The sequence below is a fragment of the Podarcis raffonei genome, chromosome 2, assembly GCF_027172205.1.
Source record: "Podarcis raffonei isolate rPodRaf1 chromosome 2, rPodRaf1.pri, whole genome shotgun sequence".
NCBI lineage: Eukaryota > Metazoa > Chordata > Lepidosauria > Squamata > Lacertidae > Podarcis > Podarcis raffonei.
The window spans coordinates 69,413,915-69,435,613 of record NC_070603.1 but is presented as its reverse complement, the minus strand read 5'-3'; the positions used below and the strand labels follow the sequence as shown (position 1 = coordinate 69,435,613).

Sequence of the window (21,699 nt, the reverse complement as noted above, 5' to 3'; positions counted from 1 at the left end):
TTGTCAGCAATTCTGTTTCAGTTCCACTCTATTGCACCTCATCCCAAGCCCTCAAAACAAAAACCCAATAGGTATCTACTGTTACTAGATCATGGTAACCTCTTTGCATATTGTGCTGAGAAGTGGATCTTCTTGGGCTATAGCACACACTGCCATAGTTTCACTTCTATGCATGCTTTAAAGCAAGATTCAGCTCCAGTGGCTGTGGCTAAAAGTAGTCTCTCTCCCTTCTCCCTGTAATCCACAATGCTGCCCCAAGCAAGCTGTTCAAGCACACACAGTGCAAGTAACACACATCACATCATTTTACATAATTTGTTTCAAGTGCAGAATTTGGGTTTTCCTGGAATCATGTTAAGAGCAGCCCTGTATGTTAATACCCAGCTCCTAGGGTAAAAACTTGACACAAACAGAAACAGAACATCTACTGTTAATATGAATAGAAAAACAAAACTTTAATCTCTAGAATAAGGCGGAGTGTACCTGGCTATTTTTATATATATATATAAACCCAACCCAAATAACAGGCAAGAGACAAATGGAAATTCATGAATTTATCATGACGCTTCCATATCAGGCTGAGCCAGCATAGTCATCATGTTAATGATGTAACAGAGTACTTACTCAGCTTTGGACTTGCCAAAAATATCTGTTCTTAGCAACTGTAACAGAATGCAATATACAACAGAAATCAAATTATAAGGTTAGATCTTCATGGAGGCAATGCTCAAATCTCTACTCTAGGCTGAGAAAGTTCATTGGGCAGGTCAAAGACTAAAATCCAAGTACAGCACAAGACACTGGAGAACGCCAAAACAGAAAAGTCAAATGCAGGAAAAATATGAAGTTTAAAATAAAGGGTTAGGCACACATAGCTACTGTTTAAGTCAGAAGATACATTATTTGTCCCATCAATTATTTACAGAAAAGCTGCATAGCATGTGCATGTATGCAGATAGAGCTTTTCACCACATGTTGTAAGAGCAGAGCCTTATGCACAAGGTTACTTCAATATTTCCCCCTTAGTCATGGTGTTTGATTGAGGCTAAATAAAGAAATAAAGCAATTTTAGGGACTTACAGGAGAAACACTGCTCAGTCTGTTGGAAATGGGAGATGTATATCCCAGACACCTAGCCTCATCACTCCACCCCAGTACAAAGTGGCAATATATATATATATATATATATATATATATATATATATATATATATATATAAAATCATCTATGCTTGTCCTGTATTCTACATGTAGAGAATATCTCATACGCAAAAACCTGTCATTGGTGAAAGGAGAAAGATAAGCTTTTTATTGTAAGAAAGACTGCTTACTTGGAATGCGGTAATGAATCGTCACTGTAGGGAAGATAAGAGGGAATGCAAGAAGATGCACCGCTGGTGTGGTCTGACGTGAACCTTACCCTGACTAACAACACTGCTGGGAAAGCACAGATGAAGACTCTCCTAAGTGTTCTAGGGTGGTACAGACTGAGTACACAGACATATCCAAGAGGAGTTGGTAAGTGTAAATGCTGGTAGCAATATTCACTATTTCTATCGGAGCAATACTACAGATGGAGGCACAGAAGCTATCAGAAAAGAGAGAAAGAGAGTGTCTCCAGTCAACACCCTGCCCCACTCCTGTAGTCAGAATGGAAAGGGGAGCAAAATCACAATGAAAGCCACCAGATAAGGTAGAGGACAGGATAGTCCATCTCCCATACCTAGGTTCCAAAAATAACTGCCACCCAGAAGATGAGGTCAGGAATGTAATGAAGAATGAGAGGCCCAGAATTGAAATGTCTACATAGAATACTGGTTTGCTGCTAATTATGAGGACTCATAGGCTAAACAAACTTACAAGCAGGGACGACTCCAAAGCTGTAGTCAGTCAAGACTCAAGAGTACAAGCTGTCCAATTTTAATGAATGTCCAATTTGATCAATAACACTGAAGCAATTAGGTAGGAAGGGAGAAGCACTAAGGAAAAAAGAGCCACATCCTGTTTTGAACACGAGTAGAAAAGCAGTTTAACGATGGGCTAGGCAAGAGAGGAGTATCTCACATCTCTTGCCTTTATGCTTATGTGAGTGGGTTTTTTTACAAATAAGATTAGCATTTCAACTGATTGTTTTGGAAACAGGCCATCTGGCAGACTTGAAACAAACTCAGATGTTAGGAGACTTCAAGCTTACCATCTTATATCCATACAAGGGAAAAGGAAATGACCAAAACGCAAACTAATTTTACCTCTGTCCAAACAAAGCATAGTCAGTTTGCCTCAAGCAGCATTCCCAGCTGCTACCTATGTTGTTTTCCGAGTCTCAGGAAGCAATCGGAAAGAATGTCTTGTCTCTGAGAAATGGTTTCCCATGGATGGAAACTAGTTCTTGGACTTGCAAAGTTCACAAGTGGAAGGCCCACAATGCTATGCAAAGCACTATTTTTCAGCTTAGAATTGCCTCAAAGTCAGACCATAGCTGCTTGTTCTTTCACCCTTGCTAAACCTTTGTACAAATTAATTAAAAAGCTTTAAGGTTCTGAAAAAGGACATTTTTTCAAACCTTCCATCATACCAAAAAAAACATTTCTTATGAACATTTAACACAACAGAAAGCTGTACATATTGAGGCTCAAAAGCACAAGTTTCCACAAGTATGCCAGGAACCGAGGGAGAAGTGCAGTTTTCTGGAGGCACTCCTTCTGCTTGCCTTTCTGAAGCAGATTATGCATACTACTAACAGAAACAGCTTTTTATTAAACAGATTACCAGATGTTCCAGAACCAACATCTGCAGAACTACAAAAAGGATGCAAATGGCATATTGGTGACCTAAGAAACTCTGCACACAAACCCAGTTAATTCAGAAAGGGGCACGACAAACACAGCGATGTAACACCCCATTTCTAGGCAAGGAGGAGATCATCAGTCTGTCCATTATGCCCATTCCACACCTCACATTTAACAAGCACCCCATAACCAAGAATTATGAACTTTCTTCCAAAAGTTGCTCTTCTCTGGCTGGTAGTGGGTGTAGAACTCCCATCTGCTTCTTCCGGGCAGAGGGAAAGGATGGGCTCGAGACAGAACACTGGTAGGTGCCAAGTCTTACTTGTGCCAGACACAACTCCTGCTCCTTCCCACCTCACCCACCGGCCGTTACAGCAAGAGATTACACAATGAAAACTATTCTAAAGGTCTTTGCAAATGCCAACTAGTATATCTGTCCCTTCTAGATCCTTTAGCCAATAGTTAGTTCTGAATCAGCTAAACTTGTACACTGCAGGATAGGAGGGTTTCATTCAGCCAGAGGAACAATAAAACCGTAGTGGGTTGAGAAGCGATGTTCACTTTTGGGCCACCGGCAATCCAAAAAGAGCGCAGGAGCTTCCTCTCTAGAGGTCTTGGCTAAAATAGCTGTAGCCATCAGGGCCCGTTGTCTCCTCTCGTGTGTACAGCTGCTTCTGGTACCGTGCTGTAACAGGTATTCCTCCTGGTATACTGTGGATTGAGACAGAGATGGGACAGATTATTGAAACTGCTTCAAAAATTATCACTGCAAAGTGTACAGAAAATGAACATCTGCTTATTGTGGAATCTCAAGCCGGACCGATACTGTGCAAAATCCAGTTGTCTTGAAAAATCCCATTTCCATTCACCACAATAAAACACCCTGCAAGTGAGTGATGGGTGGGGATAGCAATCCGATAAGATCTGCAGTTTTAGCATACAAAAATGGCCTTACCTGTAGATTTAACTTCATACCAACAGAAAAGAATTATATATCTTCAGATGACTTCTGCTAAGTTAACAGGATTATATGCAAGAAGGCAGTACTGCCCACTTTTGGCAGAATGCCTAACCTACAGCACAGACAGAGCCACAGCCCTAAAACTTGTTTGCCACGTAAAATGCCATGCAAATGCCATGTTCAGCACATTTGGCAAACAGAGTTTCCCCAGCAAGTTGAGTGCATCCACGTGCTTGCACAGACTTAGAAAGACCAGTGCCACCACCAGGATATAACATCACCCGAGTGCTTAATGTATGCCATACAGAAAAGGTCGTAAGATTTCTTTGATGACATACCCTGTGAGTCTTCATGTTTTGTGGCGATTCCATGGTGCTTTGACTGGTCCCACAAAAACAAAATTAATATAATAGAACAATCTGCAGATCTGTGCATTAAAATGATACAGTAGAAAATACTTTTCCTTGGCAACACCCCACCCCCATCCCCACGGTCCCGAAGACAGGCAACACACCACATGACATGTTCTATGTAAAATATTTTGCTTTATGGAGTTCTCCAAGAAAACCTGTACCCGTTTGAAAGAGACATATATAAGAGGTTTTTTAAAAAAAATTCTCTACAGTCTTTATCAAAATTAAAAATGCTTAGGCGAAACAAAGCAAAAAAACAAAACAGAACTTTGAGTAGCAGATGCTGGGTATGGTACCTAGGAACTTGATGCTAATGACCAGAATAACAAGAGAAGTCAAGAGGGCTGCTGACCCCTACATGTCTGAAGCACATCTATGGAAAGGCTACTAGGACAAGGCCCAAACCAAATAAGAGGTTACAGTTGCCAAATTGGCTTCATCGATTTGGTTCTGACCAAGTGGAGGGGATCCACACCAGACAGCATCATTTGGAAAATCTGCAATGTGTCATTTGACTCATAAACCTCTTTCCCCAAAATGCTCATTACCTTTGGTACATAAGTAGCAACATAGACCTTTTAAACATTAGAGCTGTCTGCAGATGAATCTGATTTTTTTTTTTTGGTAAAAATCCAGACGATAAGCCAGATGCGAGACAATGCTTCCTATTCAGTGGCAGATTATACAATGTAGCTACTACAGACAGAAGAATATTTAAACACTTACTGGTTCTTGTGTTTGAAGCCGCTGATGTGAGCTTGGTACTGCTCTATGGAGTTCAGTACTATGTTACAGCTTTCACATGGATATCCCTTCCCAGCTGAAAGACAGGGTTAAACAAGTGTGAGCACCAAATTCACTGAAGCAAACACCCCAATGTCAATTACCAATTGTGAAGTGTTGTTTACAGTGACTAAGCCAAAGATGATGCTAGGAGTTCTAAGCCAGGGGAGAGGAACAGGATCCAGCCAAATAGCTGGATCGTTGAGTTCCCCCATGTGTCACTTGACAGGTGGAAAGGGCCACCCTATGGCAGGTCATCATGACAGCAGGTGACAAAAATTCGAAGGAAAAATTTGAGGGACTCATGATTTCCCCCGCTAGCCTAGCTTGAACTCAAGCTGGGCTGCAAGGGAAGATTCCTGCCAAAGCAGAGTTTGCAGAGGTAGGCTCCACTCAGGAGTTGAGTGGAATCAGCCACAGCATGGCTTGCATTGGGCACCAAATATAAAAGGTTGGTCAAACACAAGCCCCGCTTATCAACCAGGAGTGCACATCTGTACCTACCCCACAACAGATGCCGTATACGATGTCAAGTGTGGGGCAGGTGGGCTTGATTTGGGGGAACCTTGCTGGGCCTAATTAGGCCCATATTAGGCTCATGGTTCCAGAACTTCCCCACCACTGCTCTAAGCATTGCTATCCAGCTCCAAGCTGCCACTTTTAAGTTGCACAGTAAAATGATCTCTCAGGACACAGTGAGCTGAATCAACAACGTTTCCAAGAACATTCCTCTGACTCAGGGTCAATTACAGAAGATGTGGGAGATCCATGATTAGATCTCCAAATATATCTATTTTTGCGGACAACTACTGAAGGGAGTTTCAAAATCTGAGTAGAGCACTGGTGCTGGGTAATTCTCCCTCACACCATTTTTATTATCTATATGTTTCTGCCCCAGCTGCTGTTTGCCCCACTGGGGAAAAATACACAGGTATCTTTCATCCTGCATGGTAAACAGCAGTTGCTGCTGCAATACATGGGGTTGTGTTAGATAAAGAAAATGACATGGAAGGTATTAGGCCTAACCCCCTGCTTTCCTAGGGCCACTGCTCCAATTAAATTTAGGGGGGGGCATTTAAAATAAAAATAACCAGAACAGGGTGTGGTGGGAGGGACGGAGAGAGAGGAGGTTATTCCATTTGGCAAGCAATGCTTGCACTGACAAAACGACCGGCACAGTGTGATGCTGAATTCCACTTCAAGTGTCTTGGGGCACCTTAAAGAATAACAAATTTAATACGGCACAAGCACTCTAGTTCTCAAAAGCTTGTGTACTAATAAATGTTACCCTTTAAAGTGTCACAATACATTTTGTTGGTTTTGCTGCAACAGTTTCAAGTACGTGCCCTTCTAGAAAAAGTAAAAACAGAAATACAGGAAGATGTGATCACCGATCTCCTGTTCTTCACAGGACTCCCACTGCAATTTTATTTTCTATATTTGTCCCTTTTGCTCTGATGCTTAAATTGTACCAGAAGAAAAGTAGAATATTTTAAAGCAAAGAAACAGAATGAGACACAATGTGTTTCATAATGCAGTAGTATTCCATTTTGTGATTCATCTGCTTCAGGTCATCTGTAGTTACTGGGGATGCAATCTTAAACCAACTTGCATGGCTAAGTCCCAAAGAACACACTGACACCCAATTCTGAGTAGATATGCACAGGATTGTACTGTTGAACCACATTTTGTAAGTAAGGTATATAATGTATTCAAGCTATGTTGGTGGATTTTCTTCAGTATAGTTCTCCAGTAAAGACACGTATGTCTGTTTTATCATCTAGGGGATTGGTATCAGTGAGAGGAGAATTTAAGAGGCAAGGAATACACCAGTGTCTTCATGCTAATACTGCACAAGTATGGATGCCACATTGCAGGAAAGAATGAAGAATGGGTATATTACAATGGCCACTGTGCACTATGGAGAATTCCAAGGCTCAAAACATCTGCTTAGATGAGAAAAATGGTGTTAAGGCTACATTCCAGAACGGTTCCTAACTGTGAAACTGGATCAGCCACTTGTAGAATCAATTTGGTTGGAAATGCAGATTGTAACCATCTGATGCCTCAGAATTCTCACTTGGGAAGCATATTAAAGTGTTCTTGCCTGTAACTACCATTTCCTTTGCTGCAACAGCCCCAACGTTCTCTCTCAATGGGCTTTAATTATAGGAAATGCAGTTATGTAAGTAACTTGAACACCGTTGGAATATCTGTTCCCCAATGGTTAGGAAAAGCAACTTTTTACACAGCAGTAGTAGGAATTTTTTGAGTTCGTCTAGGCAAGGGTGGCCAATGTGGTGTCCTTCAGATGGTTCTTGGACTACAGCTCTCCTCAACCCTAACCATTGACCATGCTGGCTGAGGCTAATGGATGGAAGGCATTCACTGGCAAAAGCCTAATCTCCTGCTGTAAACCCACCTCCATAGTACAAGTCTACCATGCTACCCTGTGTGGAATATAGGAGCCAAAATGGACATCCACATGAAAGGAGGTGCAGCACACACAGAGGCATAGTCGACAAGCGTGTGATGTGGCTACTTAATGTTGTATGACTATGAAACAGCAGACATCAGTCTTAGGCATCCTTCCACTTCCCCCAACTTACCTTAGCTGGAAATAGTTTTAAAGCAATTTCTGTGAACAATTTTCTCAGTTCTAATTTGCAAGTGTTGACAGTTTGGGAGTTCCAGATCTTAATAAAACTAACATTTTTGGGGCCTCTAACTTAACTCCCACCTGTTCCCATTTCAATGAATCAAATAAATCCAAACTAAGAAAATGAATTTTCTGTCTTTTCACTGAAGGATCATGAGAAATGTAAAATAAAGTTCTCTAGTCAGCTAGAAGGGGAGTCAATTTATCATAAACACAACAACACTAAAGGCTTAATCAAGGCCTATTTACCCAAACCTTGTAAACAGCCTGATGAAAACTCTTCTCAAAAGGATTGAACATACTATGGTGAATTCATGACACTGCTTCTGTACACTGGCTCACCAATCACACTGCTAAAGACTCAAGAGGAGCATTCTCAGCAAGGAGGAACAAAATACATTAAAGGTTTCAACAAAAAACAACACACATAAAACTTGAAATATCTCCCACCATTCAAGGTTAGATGACCCTGGGAGAAAACGTGTTCCTATCCACTTTCTCTATACCATGCATAAATTATACACCTCTGTTATGCTCATGGGTCTCACACCACCGTTTTTTTCCAATCCAAGCTAAGAAACCTCAAATGTGATCCTTCCTAATAGGGGATTTTTTCCTCCACCAGCCTCATTCAGGATGCCTCTTTTTGAATGTTTTCCAGATCTACAACATTTTTCCTGACGTGCAGTGACTACTACTGTACACAGTATTTCAAGTGTGATCACACCATAGACTTCTATAAAGGCTATAAAGGCACTATGATACTTACATTTTTTACTTTTCAATTCCTTTCCTAATGATCCCCCATCACTGAATTATTCCCCCCCCCCAGCAGCCAAACATCAAGAACAAAGGATTCATTCTGTATGTACTGGAAGACAAGGTGAACTATTAGCCTATGAAAAAAATCTACTGATTTCTAAATGAACAAAAAACGGGCATGGGTACAACAATACTGTTGCAGAACTGTGAAACTTCACTGTCTTTCGATGGAGGAAGATTTGGGGTTTTAGTTGAATTTACTGAAATGACACGCAATTCTTATCCCTGCTACGTTGTGCCACAGAAGTGAAGGTAATTAGATGATGGTGATTGGTTTTATTTTGAAATGCCAAACCCCATTGAGGAGTTGGAAGTCAAAGTACTATGCCTTTCTGTATAGCTTAAATTAAAAAGTCATTCACACTATTTGTCTGTGGTTACTATACGGCAATTCTCATCAACAGCCTTCTAGGCCTCCTGAAACCTACACAAATGGGTTGGGGGACACTCTGAATGCAGTGGGGGGAAGGGGTACAGTCTCTACCCACCCTTTCCTCCTTCAGCTCACCACACCACAGCCTACTGCATTCAGGAGTGCCTACCAACCACTGACAGTGGCTTTTCAGGGGGCTTAAAAGGCTGTCAGAGAGGGAAAGGGCAAGATGATTACCTTCCAACTACACCATTCTGCTGCCATTTCCCTGTAACCAAGCAACTGATACCAAGGTCTGCTTCATTAACACTGAATAGTATTTTCACAGCTTTTATATACAGGATATCTGTTTGCAAGAAGGCAGCAGATTTCCCACTTGCACAACAGGACTTCCTCTTTCTTTCTTCTTCCTGCATTCTCCCCCAAAACTGCTCCAAAGGGTTGGGGGACCCCTCCAGAGCAGCTCTGAATGGTGCATGGGGCTTCTGAGGAAGGAAATAAGGGGGAAGCCTGTTCGTATGATCCTGCATTGTAGTCATATTTGTATAACATATATAGTCATGTAGTCCAGCACTGGCTGGTTTGCTGGCTACAGCTCCTTTCAGACAGAGATGAGTTGGCTACTGTACTCCATGCTTCCTAAATTCAAGATGGGATTATTGCAAAGCACTCTACGTGGGGCTGCCCTTGAAGACTTCAAGTGGGGGTGGCGGCCTGGGAGAGGACAATCTCTGTGGTGGCCCATATGTTGTGGAGCTCCTGCCGCACAGAGGGTACCATCATAATGTGTTGGTGCTGACCTTTAAAGGCCAGTGTTGGTGCTGACCTTTAAAGCCCTAAACGGCCTCGGTCCAGTATATCTGAAGGAGCGTCTCCATCCCAATCGTTCAGCCCGGACACTGAGGTCCAGCACCTAGGGCCTTCTGGCGGTTCCCTCATTGCGAGAAGCCAAGTTACAGGGAACCAGGCAGAGGGCCTTCTCGGCAGTGGTGCCCTCCCTGTGGAACGCCCTCCCACCAGATGTCAAAGAGAACAACAACTACCAGACTTTTAGAAGATATCTGAAGGCCTGTTTAGGGAAGCTTTTAATGTTTGATGTATTACAGAATTTTAATATTTTTTTGGAAGCCGCCCAGAGTGGCTGAGGAAGCCCAGCCAGATGGGCGGGGTATGTATGTATGTATGTATGTATGTATGTATGTATGTATAAATAAATAAATAAATATACAGCTTTCAGCAAATGCTGAAGACACACCTCTTTACCCTGGCTTTTGAAAATTAAGATGTCTATTTTTAGGGCCCACGTTGTTTTAAACTCTTTTAAATATTGTGGTTAAATGTTGTAACCTGCACTGGGATGCTAGGGTGATGGGTTGGTAATTAATATCATTCATATCCTCTGCTATTTTTTCGTCTTCAGTAAGGACATTTTCTGTACTTTACCAATATTCTTTAAACTTGACACCAACTGTATACATCTAATACAGCCACATCATACAAATGTTTGTTTCTTCTTGAATTCAGCATTTTTTTCATTTGTATGTTTCACATTTCTGCCAAGCAAGAGGCCCCTACGTCAGCTAACAAGAGAAAATTGCAATGTAAGATATAATCACAAACAAGTTTCCCTAACATTATCAATAGTGCAAGTATTAGTTAGAAGAACAACAGCCCAGAGCACTTTCCTCAAGGGACTTTTCCAGGGAAGATCATCTTGGGACCTTTGGAAGGGGAGGGCATACCATTTATGCCTCCTTGGAAAGGGGGTTCTAAGGAAGGAGCTCCTCTGGAAAAATCCCGGCCTATAGTAGCCATCCATCTGAAGGTGGAGGCATCTAGAACAGGACCTCTATCTAATGAGCTCAGCTTGAGAAGTTTTGAGGTGGTCTTTAAGATAGCTTGATCTAAGTCCTTTTAAAACCCTGAAGGTCAAAACCAGGACTCTTAATTCTGGTAGAATCCAGTGGATTTATTTATCATTACTGTTCAACTCTTCTAGTGCTTCTGCTTGTTTCCAAACGAAGCAATTTTGAATTGGAGATCACATATCATTTGCTTTTTATAACGTATTTATTTCTTTTCTCCACTGTCCCTAGGAATTCTCTTTTCTCTTTCACCACTTCTTCCATGCCCTATAACATTGCTGCTATTGTATTATCATTTTAGCTATTTGTTGAAAATAGTATAACCTGTATCAATGTTCTTGTATATCTATCCCCCCCCCTTGATTCTTACCCAGAGTATTTTTGTGCTCTCCTTCCATAGATAAGTTCCCTGGTCCTTGGTAAGATTTTGGTTCTGGGTTTCCCCCTGGGTTTGATCTATATTAAATAAAGGTTATTATTACTTTTCTATTTTTTAAAAAAATATTTAGATCTGCAACTTACCCTCTATGCATACATTGTTTGCGTATTATTTGTTCTATATAGTCTGCTGACCATGTTTCCCTTTCTCTCTTAAATATGCATTGCTTTATTTCCCCCCTTCTTCAGGATGAGTTTGAGGATCTTGTTAGTTTGCCTGGATTTTGTAACAGGACATGGGGGATAGCCAACCTTGTGTCTTCTTCTCCCTCCCACAGTCCCCTATACTCCCCAATCTCCTCCAGAGGGTCCCCCTCCCTCTGGAAGAGATTCCCGGGATGTGCAGCGGCTGGAGAGGTAGAAGAAGTCCCATTTGCACAATTGGAAATCTGTTCTGACGCAGCCAGATGTCACCCATTATTATTTTTTTTGCTTTTCTTAACAATTCTTTTTAAAACACCCTCAAAAAGTATCTGAGGATAGTGCACAATAAAATTATCAGCCCAAATGTAGAATTACCAAACCTCTCTACTGTTCCAATACCTTGATAAAGTTATATTATTATAAGTTATATATTATATTTTAAGACAAAAGTTCTTATCTGAGAACACTGCCCCCAAATTACAGGCATCAAGGAGCTAAAGGGGGGCAGGACTGGTGGGGGGGGGATGTGATGAGCAAAGTTCAAGCTAGGTGGCAAAACTCAGCAATGCTCCTCCTGGTAATGCTAGCTACCTTTCAAACTCCCCAGAGCTGCTAGAATGAAAATATGCGATGATGAAACATCTTTCTGACAGGGGCATCTAAGGACTTGTGATCATTGACTTTTGCCCTCTATCTTCTGAAACATTACCCCACCCACCCTTCTTCTTTATTCTGTGGTGATTGCTCGTGGCACAGTAAGATTGCCTTCCTTGAACATGGTCTTAACAGTGAGTCCGTATGGTAGCCTGCATATGGAGAGGCTATTTTAGTTCAGCCTTTTAGTTTTGACTCACATTAAATTTATATAATCTGCTTGTCTTCATTTGGATACCAAATTCTCCTTCTGCGTTTCAGTTCTCTCCCCCTGCTTCTATCCTTTGCTGAACTGCTCCTCTCTGCACCTGCTATCTGCCAGGCATGTGAAAAGCGCATTGGCACCTTATTTATTGAAACCTTATTGAAACCCTGCTCCTAATCATTATGTTCCTATTCAGTCCTACTCTGTGCAAAGATGTGCATGCCAGTCTATTGTGTGGCATGGAACTTATTCACATCCAACTCTGTACAGAATCACACTACGCATTATTAAAGTTGAAAGGCAGAGGCTGTTTTTAATTGAGAATTACTTTTTACTTGGGAATTACTTTCCCAATTAAATGCACTTAAAAATAAATAAGGTTTCTGGCATATATATTCAGTATTCATCTTTAGGTGCTTATTCTGCAATCTTTAAGAGTGAACAATTTTTGTATATGTTCAAAACACACAGTTGAGAGCTCCAGTTATTATGCCACTTTGTGTTAATGAACCTTAATACCATCACAATGTCTTTTTTTCAACAAAAGCTAATGCACAGCTAAGTCACCAGTATGAAAGAAATTTCTTGGATGCTTTGCACTGCGTATCATTGCTTGATACAAGCTGTAATAAAGGTTCCATTTCCTAATCCAGAGAGATACTGCACAAACCATAACGGGTTCTCATTGTTTTCTACAGATGTATATTTTGAATATTCAACTCCCCCCCCCAAATCAACCAACTGTGGCTTGACTTAAGTGATGTAATAAAACTTCAGCTACTTCAAATGGTTTTGAATTTGCCAATGCTTGCACTGTCAGACTAATTTGTAGATGGCTCAAGCTTTGGGGTTGGATAGCCCAGACTCATTTGTTAAACCATATGTTTCCAAGATGTTACTTATTTAAATTCCGTAGTCTTAACTACCTTGCTGAGGCAATTTTGAAAATACATTAATTCCCTCCTATAGGTCAGCTTCATTTGATGGTTGTCAAATCCACAAAGTATGCAAACATTTGCCCTAATCAAAAAGGCACTTTGAAAGATATTGTTTCTTCAGTGGCCTTTTCCATATATCCTTTTCTATTGCTTCCTTTTAAATGTTCATAGCTGCTTATCTACAGTACATAAAGATAGATCCAGGTAACAGGTGGATTTTATATTCCCAGAAATGGGGTCATTCTATGTTTTTCCTTCTAACTGCCGTAAATGCAACCTCAAACCTGCAAAGCATCTATCATACCTTCATTTACTAGCTCTTCCCACATTCCATCTTAATGCAGACTCCATATATGGTAGCAAGACCAATTGTATTCTCTCTCTCTCTCTACCACTTTAGGGCTAACCTCTTTGAGTGCCTCAGTGGTTAGCCCTAAAGTGATCAGACCTAAACTAGCATCTTGATAATCAAGCAAGGAGTTAAACCTGGCCTGCACCCAACATCTTACATGCTGATGACGTATTCAACACAGGTGACTATGTTGGAAAAGATGGGTGTAATAGCACTGTTTACTGCCATGGTTGATGTCTTCTATATTCTTTGTACTGAATACAATCATGTTGTGAACTACTATGTCATGCTGGGAGCTGGATTTTTATCCAAAGCCAAGGGGAAATGTTCTCTGCTGGATATGCAGTACTGTACGTCTTCAGTATTTTGTTTGACCTACTGATTACAGTGTAACTATCACAGAGCCACAGCGAAGCTTTGTCTCTTTCTCCTACCTACCCCCCATGCTCATGTAATTCAGAAAGTTTCCTTTTCAAAGTGTGTAGACCAGGCAGAGGCAAACTCTACCCTCCAGATGTTTTGGGACTACAACTCCCATCATCCCTGATCACTGGTCCTGTTAGCTAGGGATGATGGGAGTTGTAGTCCCAAAACATCTGGAGGGCAGAGTTTGCCTATGCCTGGTGTAGACAGACTATTAAAAGAGAGAGAGAGAGAGAGAGAGAGAGAGAGAGAGAGAGAGAGAATACACTGTCAATTCTCTGCTCTCCATTCAATCCAACACCTCCAACTACCTTGTAATTCTGCTTGAATGCTTCAATATAACCTGGACAACTTCTCATACTTTCTCAGAAGCCCTTATTTCCCCATTCACGTGCTTTTTCAACTGGCACTGTCACCACCCACAGGCATAGACCATTGCTTTTCTTTTCAACTTTTGCCCCCCAAAGTCGGTCCATTTCCAAGTCATCTTGCTTCTCCCTTTCCAACATTACAAAAATATGGGCCCTTCTCTTTGCCCCTTCAGCAAAAGCTCTTGCCCATAACTTGGTCATGCCTTGCTGTGACTCCTACATTCTTGTCTAGTCTTCCACTATCTCACCTTCACTCACATTCATCCAGCACTCTGCATTTTCCTCTCACCCTTCCAAGTTTCAACCACCTCCCTCCTTTCAAGTACACATGTGTGGCTGGAGGTTCTTCCTCGTGTTCAGGATTTTGTGGGGAGTCTTTCCCATCCCAAACCAAGCTTTTCCCAAATACTTCTTCTTCCTGTCCCCATCTGAAGGGAACAATTCAAGCCCATTCCTTCTACAACTGGTATACCTAATGTAGTGAATTATTTGAGGGCTTGTTTTCCATGCGGGGCATTTCCAACAGAAGGCAAGTTGTGGCTTTGCAAACCTTTACAACTCTTCACGTGCTTTATTCTGGAAAGTGTTGCTGCTAAAAACTCACCTGTTGAAGCTGCAGGTTCATCGGGGCTTCTCCCATAGTGTGCCATTAGCTTAAGTTTGGTCTCCTGCTTTTTGTGTTTCTTGCCCACGTAGTGTTGTTTTGCCATCAGGGGATTATTGAATGTGGCATGACAGAGACTGCAGAATTTGTCTGGGTCAGAAGTGTTTTGGTTCTCTTCATTAGAGGGCACAGTAGTGGGAGGCGGATTAGCTGGTTGTCTCTGAGCAGGTACAGCTCCTGTAAAATCAACCCCCCAAAACATATGAAGAAAATCCAATCAGAAAAGTCTAAGGCACAATTTCATGTAATCAGAACAAGCACAATAATCTCAATTGTGCCAAAATATCCCACTTAGAATAATTATTTTCTACATAAGATTTGGATGAGCTTACTATGGGCATATACATAAATATTAGCTACCAAAACAGAGATCAAAGATAACAAAGAAAGATTTTGGTGTAAGGTTTGTTATGTCTATCTATCTCTGACCACCAGGGTCACCAAGAAAATTAATCACACCAGAATGCAAAATTTCAACTGGAAAACATGTTTTCTTGAACTCCCTCAGTGTCTGCCTCACTATCATATATGTGAAGCAGGGTTCACTCTTCTGTGTTTGTACAATAGATACCCAGGAGCCTATTCTGACCTGGACTTTTCAGCACAGCACCAGGAGACAATTCCTCTGTACCTTCTGCTTTAGGAGGTTGCTGCTTCAGCTTCAGATTCTTGGCATGGGTCTTGCCTAGGTAATGGGAGTTAGCCACAACAGGCGACGAAAAGGTCATATTACAGATGGGGCAGCATTTGTTCCTGTCTTCTTCAGTGCTGCCCTCCTGTTTGGAAGAAGGAATGAAAAAATTTATTGGGGCTGCAGAACGAAAGTTCATCAGCAAAGTGTTCCAAGGTCAGTAACTGGAATTTCTTTTGTTCAGCTTCACCCTATCCTTTACTGAACACACTGAAAGAAGCTAGAGAAGACTACAAAAGCTGTTCAAGACATGTTATGTAGCAAGATACAATTGCCATTCAGTTAGTAGTTTCTGTTACTACAAACAGAATTCTCAATAGTGTGCCAAGGCTGAATTCTACTTTTCAAATAAATTTAGTATGAAAAGGGCTTATTATAAGTAGAGCATATAACCATTTTATTCCCAATGGTTTTTGAATGAGTTATCTCCTTGCACTCAGCTTCTTCATTTTTCAGTGTACAGGTACATACAATTAGGTGGGCAAAGTTTAAATGTGCATTTGCCCAAGCAGAATAATGCATAGACTGTTCTTGCAAACAGTGCCTGATCTTCAAAATCCTCACTGGCGCATTATTCCACAATCCAAGAAACGCTATTTGCCAAACTTTCTAGTGCATTAAATTCTTTTACTTGTCCTTGGATTTCTGGCCTGACTGGCATTACCTGCTTTGTATCCAGCTTTATTTTCTTGCTTGAGCAGACCTCCTCTTCACCATGGATAGCCATGTATCGACGAACTTTGTTGGCATGTTTCTTACTCTGAAGGAAACAGCATAGAAGAGCAAGATAACCATCTCAGGAATCCCACACACTCAGGGCAAATTTCAGTAACTGCCTGTAGATTTAAGCATACCTGATAATGAGCGAGCTTCTGTGACTCGGAGATGAGCACTGCACTACACACTTTACAATGGGCATCTGTGAAGATGTGGCTGTTCTCTTTGATCATACGATCCACTGCAAAAAGCAAGCACATCAATTTTTTTAAAAAAACAACAACAACAAGAAACTTTGCCAAGGGCCCAGCTATCACCTCTTAGGGGTTCTGCCAGCATCACACAAATGTTTGCACCAACTTAGAACACTGGTTAAATAAAGGTCTTGTGGCAGATAGTGACAAATCTAATTCCCCAATTGGGGAGACATAATTTAAAACATGTAAATACATGAAAGCAGTTTTTTTTCTTATCCCACATTCAAAGAAGGGTGAAAATGCACACGAGGTGGGAGTCATCTAGTAATAACACAGCAAAGAATGAGATGTCTACTGTTTCTTTGATATGCTGCATAGCATACTTTCCATCAGGGATGAAGTATAGGATTGAGCAATTTCCACACTGCTACATAAAGGACAGGCTAACAATAAGGAATCATGCAAAGGCAGAAGTAACTCTACTGTTAAGTGACATGCCAGGATTCCGCTGCAGAATAAAACCATTTCCAACAACTGCAATTAATGATTTACCATGTAAATAATGTCGTTTAAGTCAGCACAGAACACTACACAGAAAGGCTCGATATTTCTTCCTACCATTGATCCATGCCCAATTTTAAGTACAATGCCAATGCTTTCATTAGTCTTCAGCTAAACAGTCAATTGGCTAATGGGTCTTTCAGTTAGAGACGCACAGAATGTCTGGAATTGTTTTCCATTTCCAAAGTTGCAATGCTTAGTGCCTCAACAGTGTCAAGATGATAAGTATCACTTTGCGGTCAGCAGCTTGGTCAGTGTGGTGTGCATGTATGCAGGTCTCTTAGGCAATGATCTTACAAGCAAGAAGTTGCTATTTACACACTGATTAAGAGGCAGACTGGAAATATACAAATGTGAGGGTAGAAAATCTTCACAGCTGTGATTGATTTGTAATTGTCTTCAAAACACATCCCTTACATTCACTTTACAAACTCTTCAAAATCATTATATTGACATGACAAAGTGCATTTCAAATACTGCCATTAGGCACATCAGGGGAAGAAGATCTATTTTTGTTTTAATGACCCAGTACAGCTTAGTATCATCAGCAAACCTGGCCACCCCACTGCTCACTCTTAACTCTAGATTGTTTATTAACAAGTTAAAAAGCACAAGTCCCAATACTGAACCTTGTAGGACTCCAGTTTCTACATCTCTCCATTTGGAGAGCTGTCCATTTATTCCTACTCTTTGCTTCCTACAACATAACCAATTCCTGATCCACTAGAGGAGCTATTCTCTTATTTCTTGACTTATGCAGGACTCTTTGATGGATTCGAAAATCCAAGTATACTATGTTAACTGGATCACCTCTATCCATATGCTTGCTGACACTCTCAAATAACTCTAATAGGTTTGTGAGACAGGCCTTGCCCTTGCAGAAGCCATGCTGGCTCTGCTTCAGTAAGGCTTGCTCTTCTATATGCTTGGTTATTTTAGCAAGTTTCCCCAGTACAGACATTAAGCTAACTGCTCTGTAATTTCTGAGATTCTCCCCTCACGGGTTCCTTTTTCAAAACTGTTGTTACATTGGCTACTTTCCAGTCCTTGGGTGTGAAGGACAAGCTGCATATTTTTGTTAGATGATCAGCAACTTCACATATGAGTTCTTTGACAACTCTCAGGTGGCTGCCATCTGGAGCTGGCAATTCGTCAGTTCTTACTTTGTCTATTAGGCCTCTCATCACCACTATCTGCCTCATCTATACATCCCAGATAAAAACTCTCAATCATATATCCTCAATGATTTCCAACCCATTCTGCATAATCATAGAGGCTGCAGCAGAGGGAGAGAAGGGAAGCATAACTATTTTACCAATTCCGCTAAGAGACCAGCTCCTTTCGTGTCTTTTAAATTGTAAGTCTGAAGGCAAAGACATTTTTTTAAAAAATACTAATTTAGAAGTCACTTTGGGACTCTGTTTGGCTGAAGTATGTGGTGAAAATGCTTTATATTACTAAAAAAAAAATGAAAGGGAAAACTTGGTATCAAATAGGCTATCCTTAGGAAGGTTAGTGACAGAAGACTTGTGACACCTTTGCTCAATCCACAAGTGCATTTAATCTCATTATCATTATTTGCATAGCACATACAGAACTTGAATAAGTTTATTCCACTACCACCCCATCTCACACAGAAGTGTACAACTCTTACGTCTTGAGGAACCAAGTAAAAAAAATTACTACTAAATTAAGGTCATCTCCTAAAGTAACACTCAGTCTAAACTCACATAATTTATATAATCTAGGTTAATATCATTCCAACAAGCAGTTAGTGATGCTTTTATCTTGAATTTACGCTGTAAGAAATACCTTACTTGCAGAGGCAGTCAAAAGTTAGAGTTGATTTAATAAAACAGACAACTTGTAATAGTTGACTTTCAGCACAGTATCTCACATTACTTATATATCCAATATTACTCTCGAAATAAAAATTAAAAAATTGTCCAGTAGCACCTTAGAGACCAACTAAGTTTGTTCTGGGTATAAGCTTTCATGTGCATGGACACTTCTTCAGATACACTGAAACACAAGTCACCAGACCCTTATATATAGTGGGAGGGTGGGGTGGGGTTTTTCTCAGAAGGGTAGCAGGAGATGGGTGATTGGCTCAATGGTATGGTAAACCTGTTGACCACTAGTTACAGGTAGGTAGCCATGTTGGTCTGCCAACTTAGAGACCAACTAAGTTTGTTATTGGTATGAGCTTTCATGTGCATGAACACTTCTTCAGATACACTGAAACAGAAGCTGATGACTGTTAACGACTGCAATTAGTCCTACAGGAAAAAGCAAGGGATAGTATGCAGATGACCAAAAATAGCTTTAGCATGTGTGATGAGACAAGAATCCAATATCTCTATTCAGACCAGGTCTCTCCATAGTTTTCAGTTTAGTAATAAGTTGTAATTCGGTTTAGTAATGATTAAATATGACAATTGCTAACAGCACAAAGTATTTTTTGCAGCCTAGTGACATACGGTGGCTTAACAAGAAACATCAAACTTTAAACAGAACTCTACTCACTACACATTTCTACCAAAAGGTTCACAACTGGACATGGTAACAACAGAACAAAGTTAAGGGGGGGGGGGAGCTCTGAACACATTATAAACAGTAGTTTTCCTGTAACAGCTGGGCAGAGACTCTTGTTTCACCTTTTCTACAGTAAACAAAATGCTTCTAAAATTTTTAGCAATTGTGAATGAGAGTAAAACTGCTGTCCTAAGACCACCATATTGCATTAAATATATATTTGTACAGCTATTGAAAGAGAAGCTGACCGGGGGCAGGGGGAATGCTCCAGTGAGACTTGCATTTAAGGAAATGGGTCTATAAAAATACAAAACCAGCATCGAAAGCAGGGATAGGGAACCTGTGGCCCTCCTGATGTTGTTGGATTCCAGCTCCCATCATACCTGACCATTGGTCAAATTGGGGCTGATGGGAGTTGGAAGTACAACAACATTTGGAAGGCCACAGATTTTTGAGTCCTGTCCAAGGCAGTACAGTATAACATAACAGAAGAAAGTTTGCAAGCTGAGTATTTGCACTGTCCATAATCTGGCAAACCAACATGCCACTGAATGACAAAGATTCAGAAAGCACAGGGTTAGGATTTCAGTGATTAAGGGATGAGGAAGCACACCCAACCCAAATGTTTATCACCCCCATTCCATATCCCCCCCCATTCTCATGCCTTCCTGTTATTTCACCAACATTTCCAATTTCTTGCAAATTGTCTAACTTTACTGTGACCACAGAACACGTATTACACAGGTTGCAGACCAGCAGACAGTAATGCTGCAGTAAATCAAGAGTTCTCTGCAGTACTCTCGGTACTCACTCACCCTAGGTTCATCCACCCTCACCCACATCCCAACAAGAACATTTTGCTGCTGTTCATAAATTTTATTGTTCTGAACGGGAACTGCATGCACATCAATAACTGAAATGTATGGCACAGAACTTGGACACTATAAAGTTTGTTATTTCTTTAAGACACCACTCTGGAAGTTTAAGGAAGAAAGGAGAGTATGTATTTTCAACCCATTAGAAGGATAGAAATCTAATCCCATTCGTAAAAAAAAAGCCAAGGGGATTTAGGAAATCACACAGCCACACATTCTCAAACCATACATACTAGGGGGAGAGCTGCATATGTACCATAATCTGTGAATCCTACACTGTCCCATAAAGCAGACATGAAAGTTCACTTCCCTCATATCACACAGAAGAGCAAGGAACAAATGGCATGTGAGGGGACAGAGAAGCCAGATCTAAAGCCACTCTTTAACGAGGATTTCATTAGCAAGGGGAGGACGACACATTCTTCTACGCCCGCTCAAGAAGCACGAAGATCATACACTGAAGCCTTGAAGCAGCTGAAGTGATGGCTAGACCTGAATATGTAAGATGCAAGCTTTTGTGGGACCTAGCCTAAAAAATCTTACATTTTGTGAGTGTGTGTATATTAAAAACCAGGATCGATGGGAATCGGAAGCTTCAGGCTGCGAAACGAGCAGCGGAGGACTTCTTGGAGGTGGCGGAAAGAACGCAGAGTTAAAGGGGCGCTCGCTCCGCCTCCGTGGGTCAAAAGAATCGGTAGCCACTGGCAGCCACACGCGGGTCGAAGTGGGGAGAAGAGAGGCCAACAGGCCCCACCCACCACGCTCCTGATGCAGCGCAGTAAAGCAGAGCCGGGCGGGGCAGAGTAAGGAGGAGGCAAACCCCCGCCTCCCTCAGAAGGAAGATGACAGAAGCGCCCCCGCCTCACCTGCCTCCTTCCCCACCGGTAAGGCTGAAGCGTCCCCGTTGCTATCCGCTTCGTCCGCCATCTTATCCCCGCGTCGCCGCCCCCGAGGTACCCGCCTTCCCCCGAACCTCTCGTGGATCCCGCGAGATGCTCCTCTCTCCAAGACACGTATCGCGAGACCTCCCCCCCCCCCGCGCGCAGCCCGGGAATCGAAAAGATCGGGAAGCGCGAGGAGAATCGAACGCCCTCGCGATATTTGGTCTGCACGTGATCGAAGCCGCCTCTCCCTGGGTGTCCATTTCTCTTGAGGGCACTGGGAGGGCTGAGAGGGGAGCAGTTGCTATGGGGATGGAGCCTGGCGGCATGGTCGTGAGGAGGCGCCGACCTGCCCGCACACCCCCTCGCCTGCTCCAAAACGCCTCCAA

General features: G+C 41.6%; 1 protein-coding gene across 6 annotated transcripts; it reads right to left on the bottom strand.

Moving 5' to 3' along the window:
- Positions 1–1,903: 1,903 nt before the first annotated feature.
- Positions 1,904–21,417, bottom strand: ZNF346 (zinc finger protein 346). Of its 6 annotated transcripts, XR_008328960.1 has the most exons (8): positions 21,296–21,415; positions 16,399–16,502; positions 16,209–16,304; positions 15,443–15,629; positions 14,794–15,030; positions 11,035–11,120; positions 4,889–4,982; positions 3,391–3,499 (listed from the first exon to the last, which is right to left on the bottom strand). XR_008328960.1 is itself a non-coding variant. In XM_053377212.1 (7 exons), exons 1-7 carry the CDS (start codon positions 21,354–21,356, stop codon positions 3,394–3,396), a joined length of 885 nt encoding a protein of 294 aa, XP_053233187.1. In that variant the 5' UTR covers positions 21,357–21,417; the 3' UTR covers positions 1,904–3,393. The 6 variants fall into 6 exon arrangements, 5 of the variants coding, with proteins under 5 accessions (XP_053233187.1, XP_053233182.1, XP_053233184.1 ...); XM_053377212.1 differs by lacking the exon at positions 11,035–11,120 and having other exon boundaries at positions 1,904–3,499; positions 21,296–21,417; XM_053377207.1 differs by lacking the exon at positions 11,035–11,120 and having other exon boundaries at positions 1,904–3,499; positions 15,485–15,629.
- Between the last annotated feature and the right edge of the window lie 282 nt (positions 21,418–21,699).

Coding starts and splice junctions, on each gene's coding strand:
- ZNF346 (XM_053377212.1), bottom strand. CDS start 21,356: ATGGCGGACGAAGCGGATAGCAACGGGGACGCTTCAGCCTTACCGGTG. Junction 15,031..15,442: donor TGCTGTGCTGAAAAGTCCAG/GTCAGAATAGGC, acceptor TTGATTTTACAG/GAGCTGTACCTGCTCAGAGA. Junction 4,983..14,793: donor TGAACCTGCAGCTTCAACAG/GTGAGTTTTTAG, acceptor CCTGTCTTTCAG/CTGGGAAGGGATATCCATGT.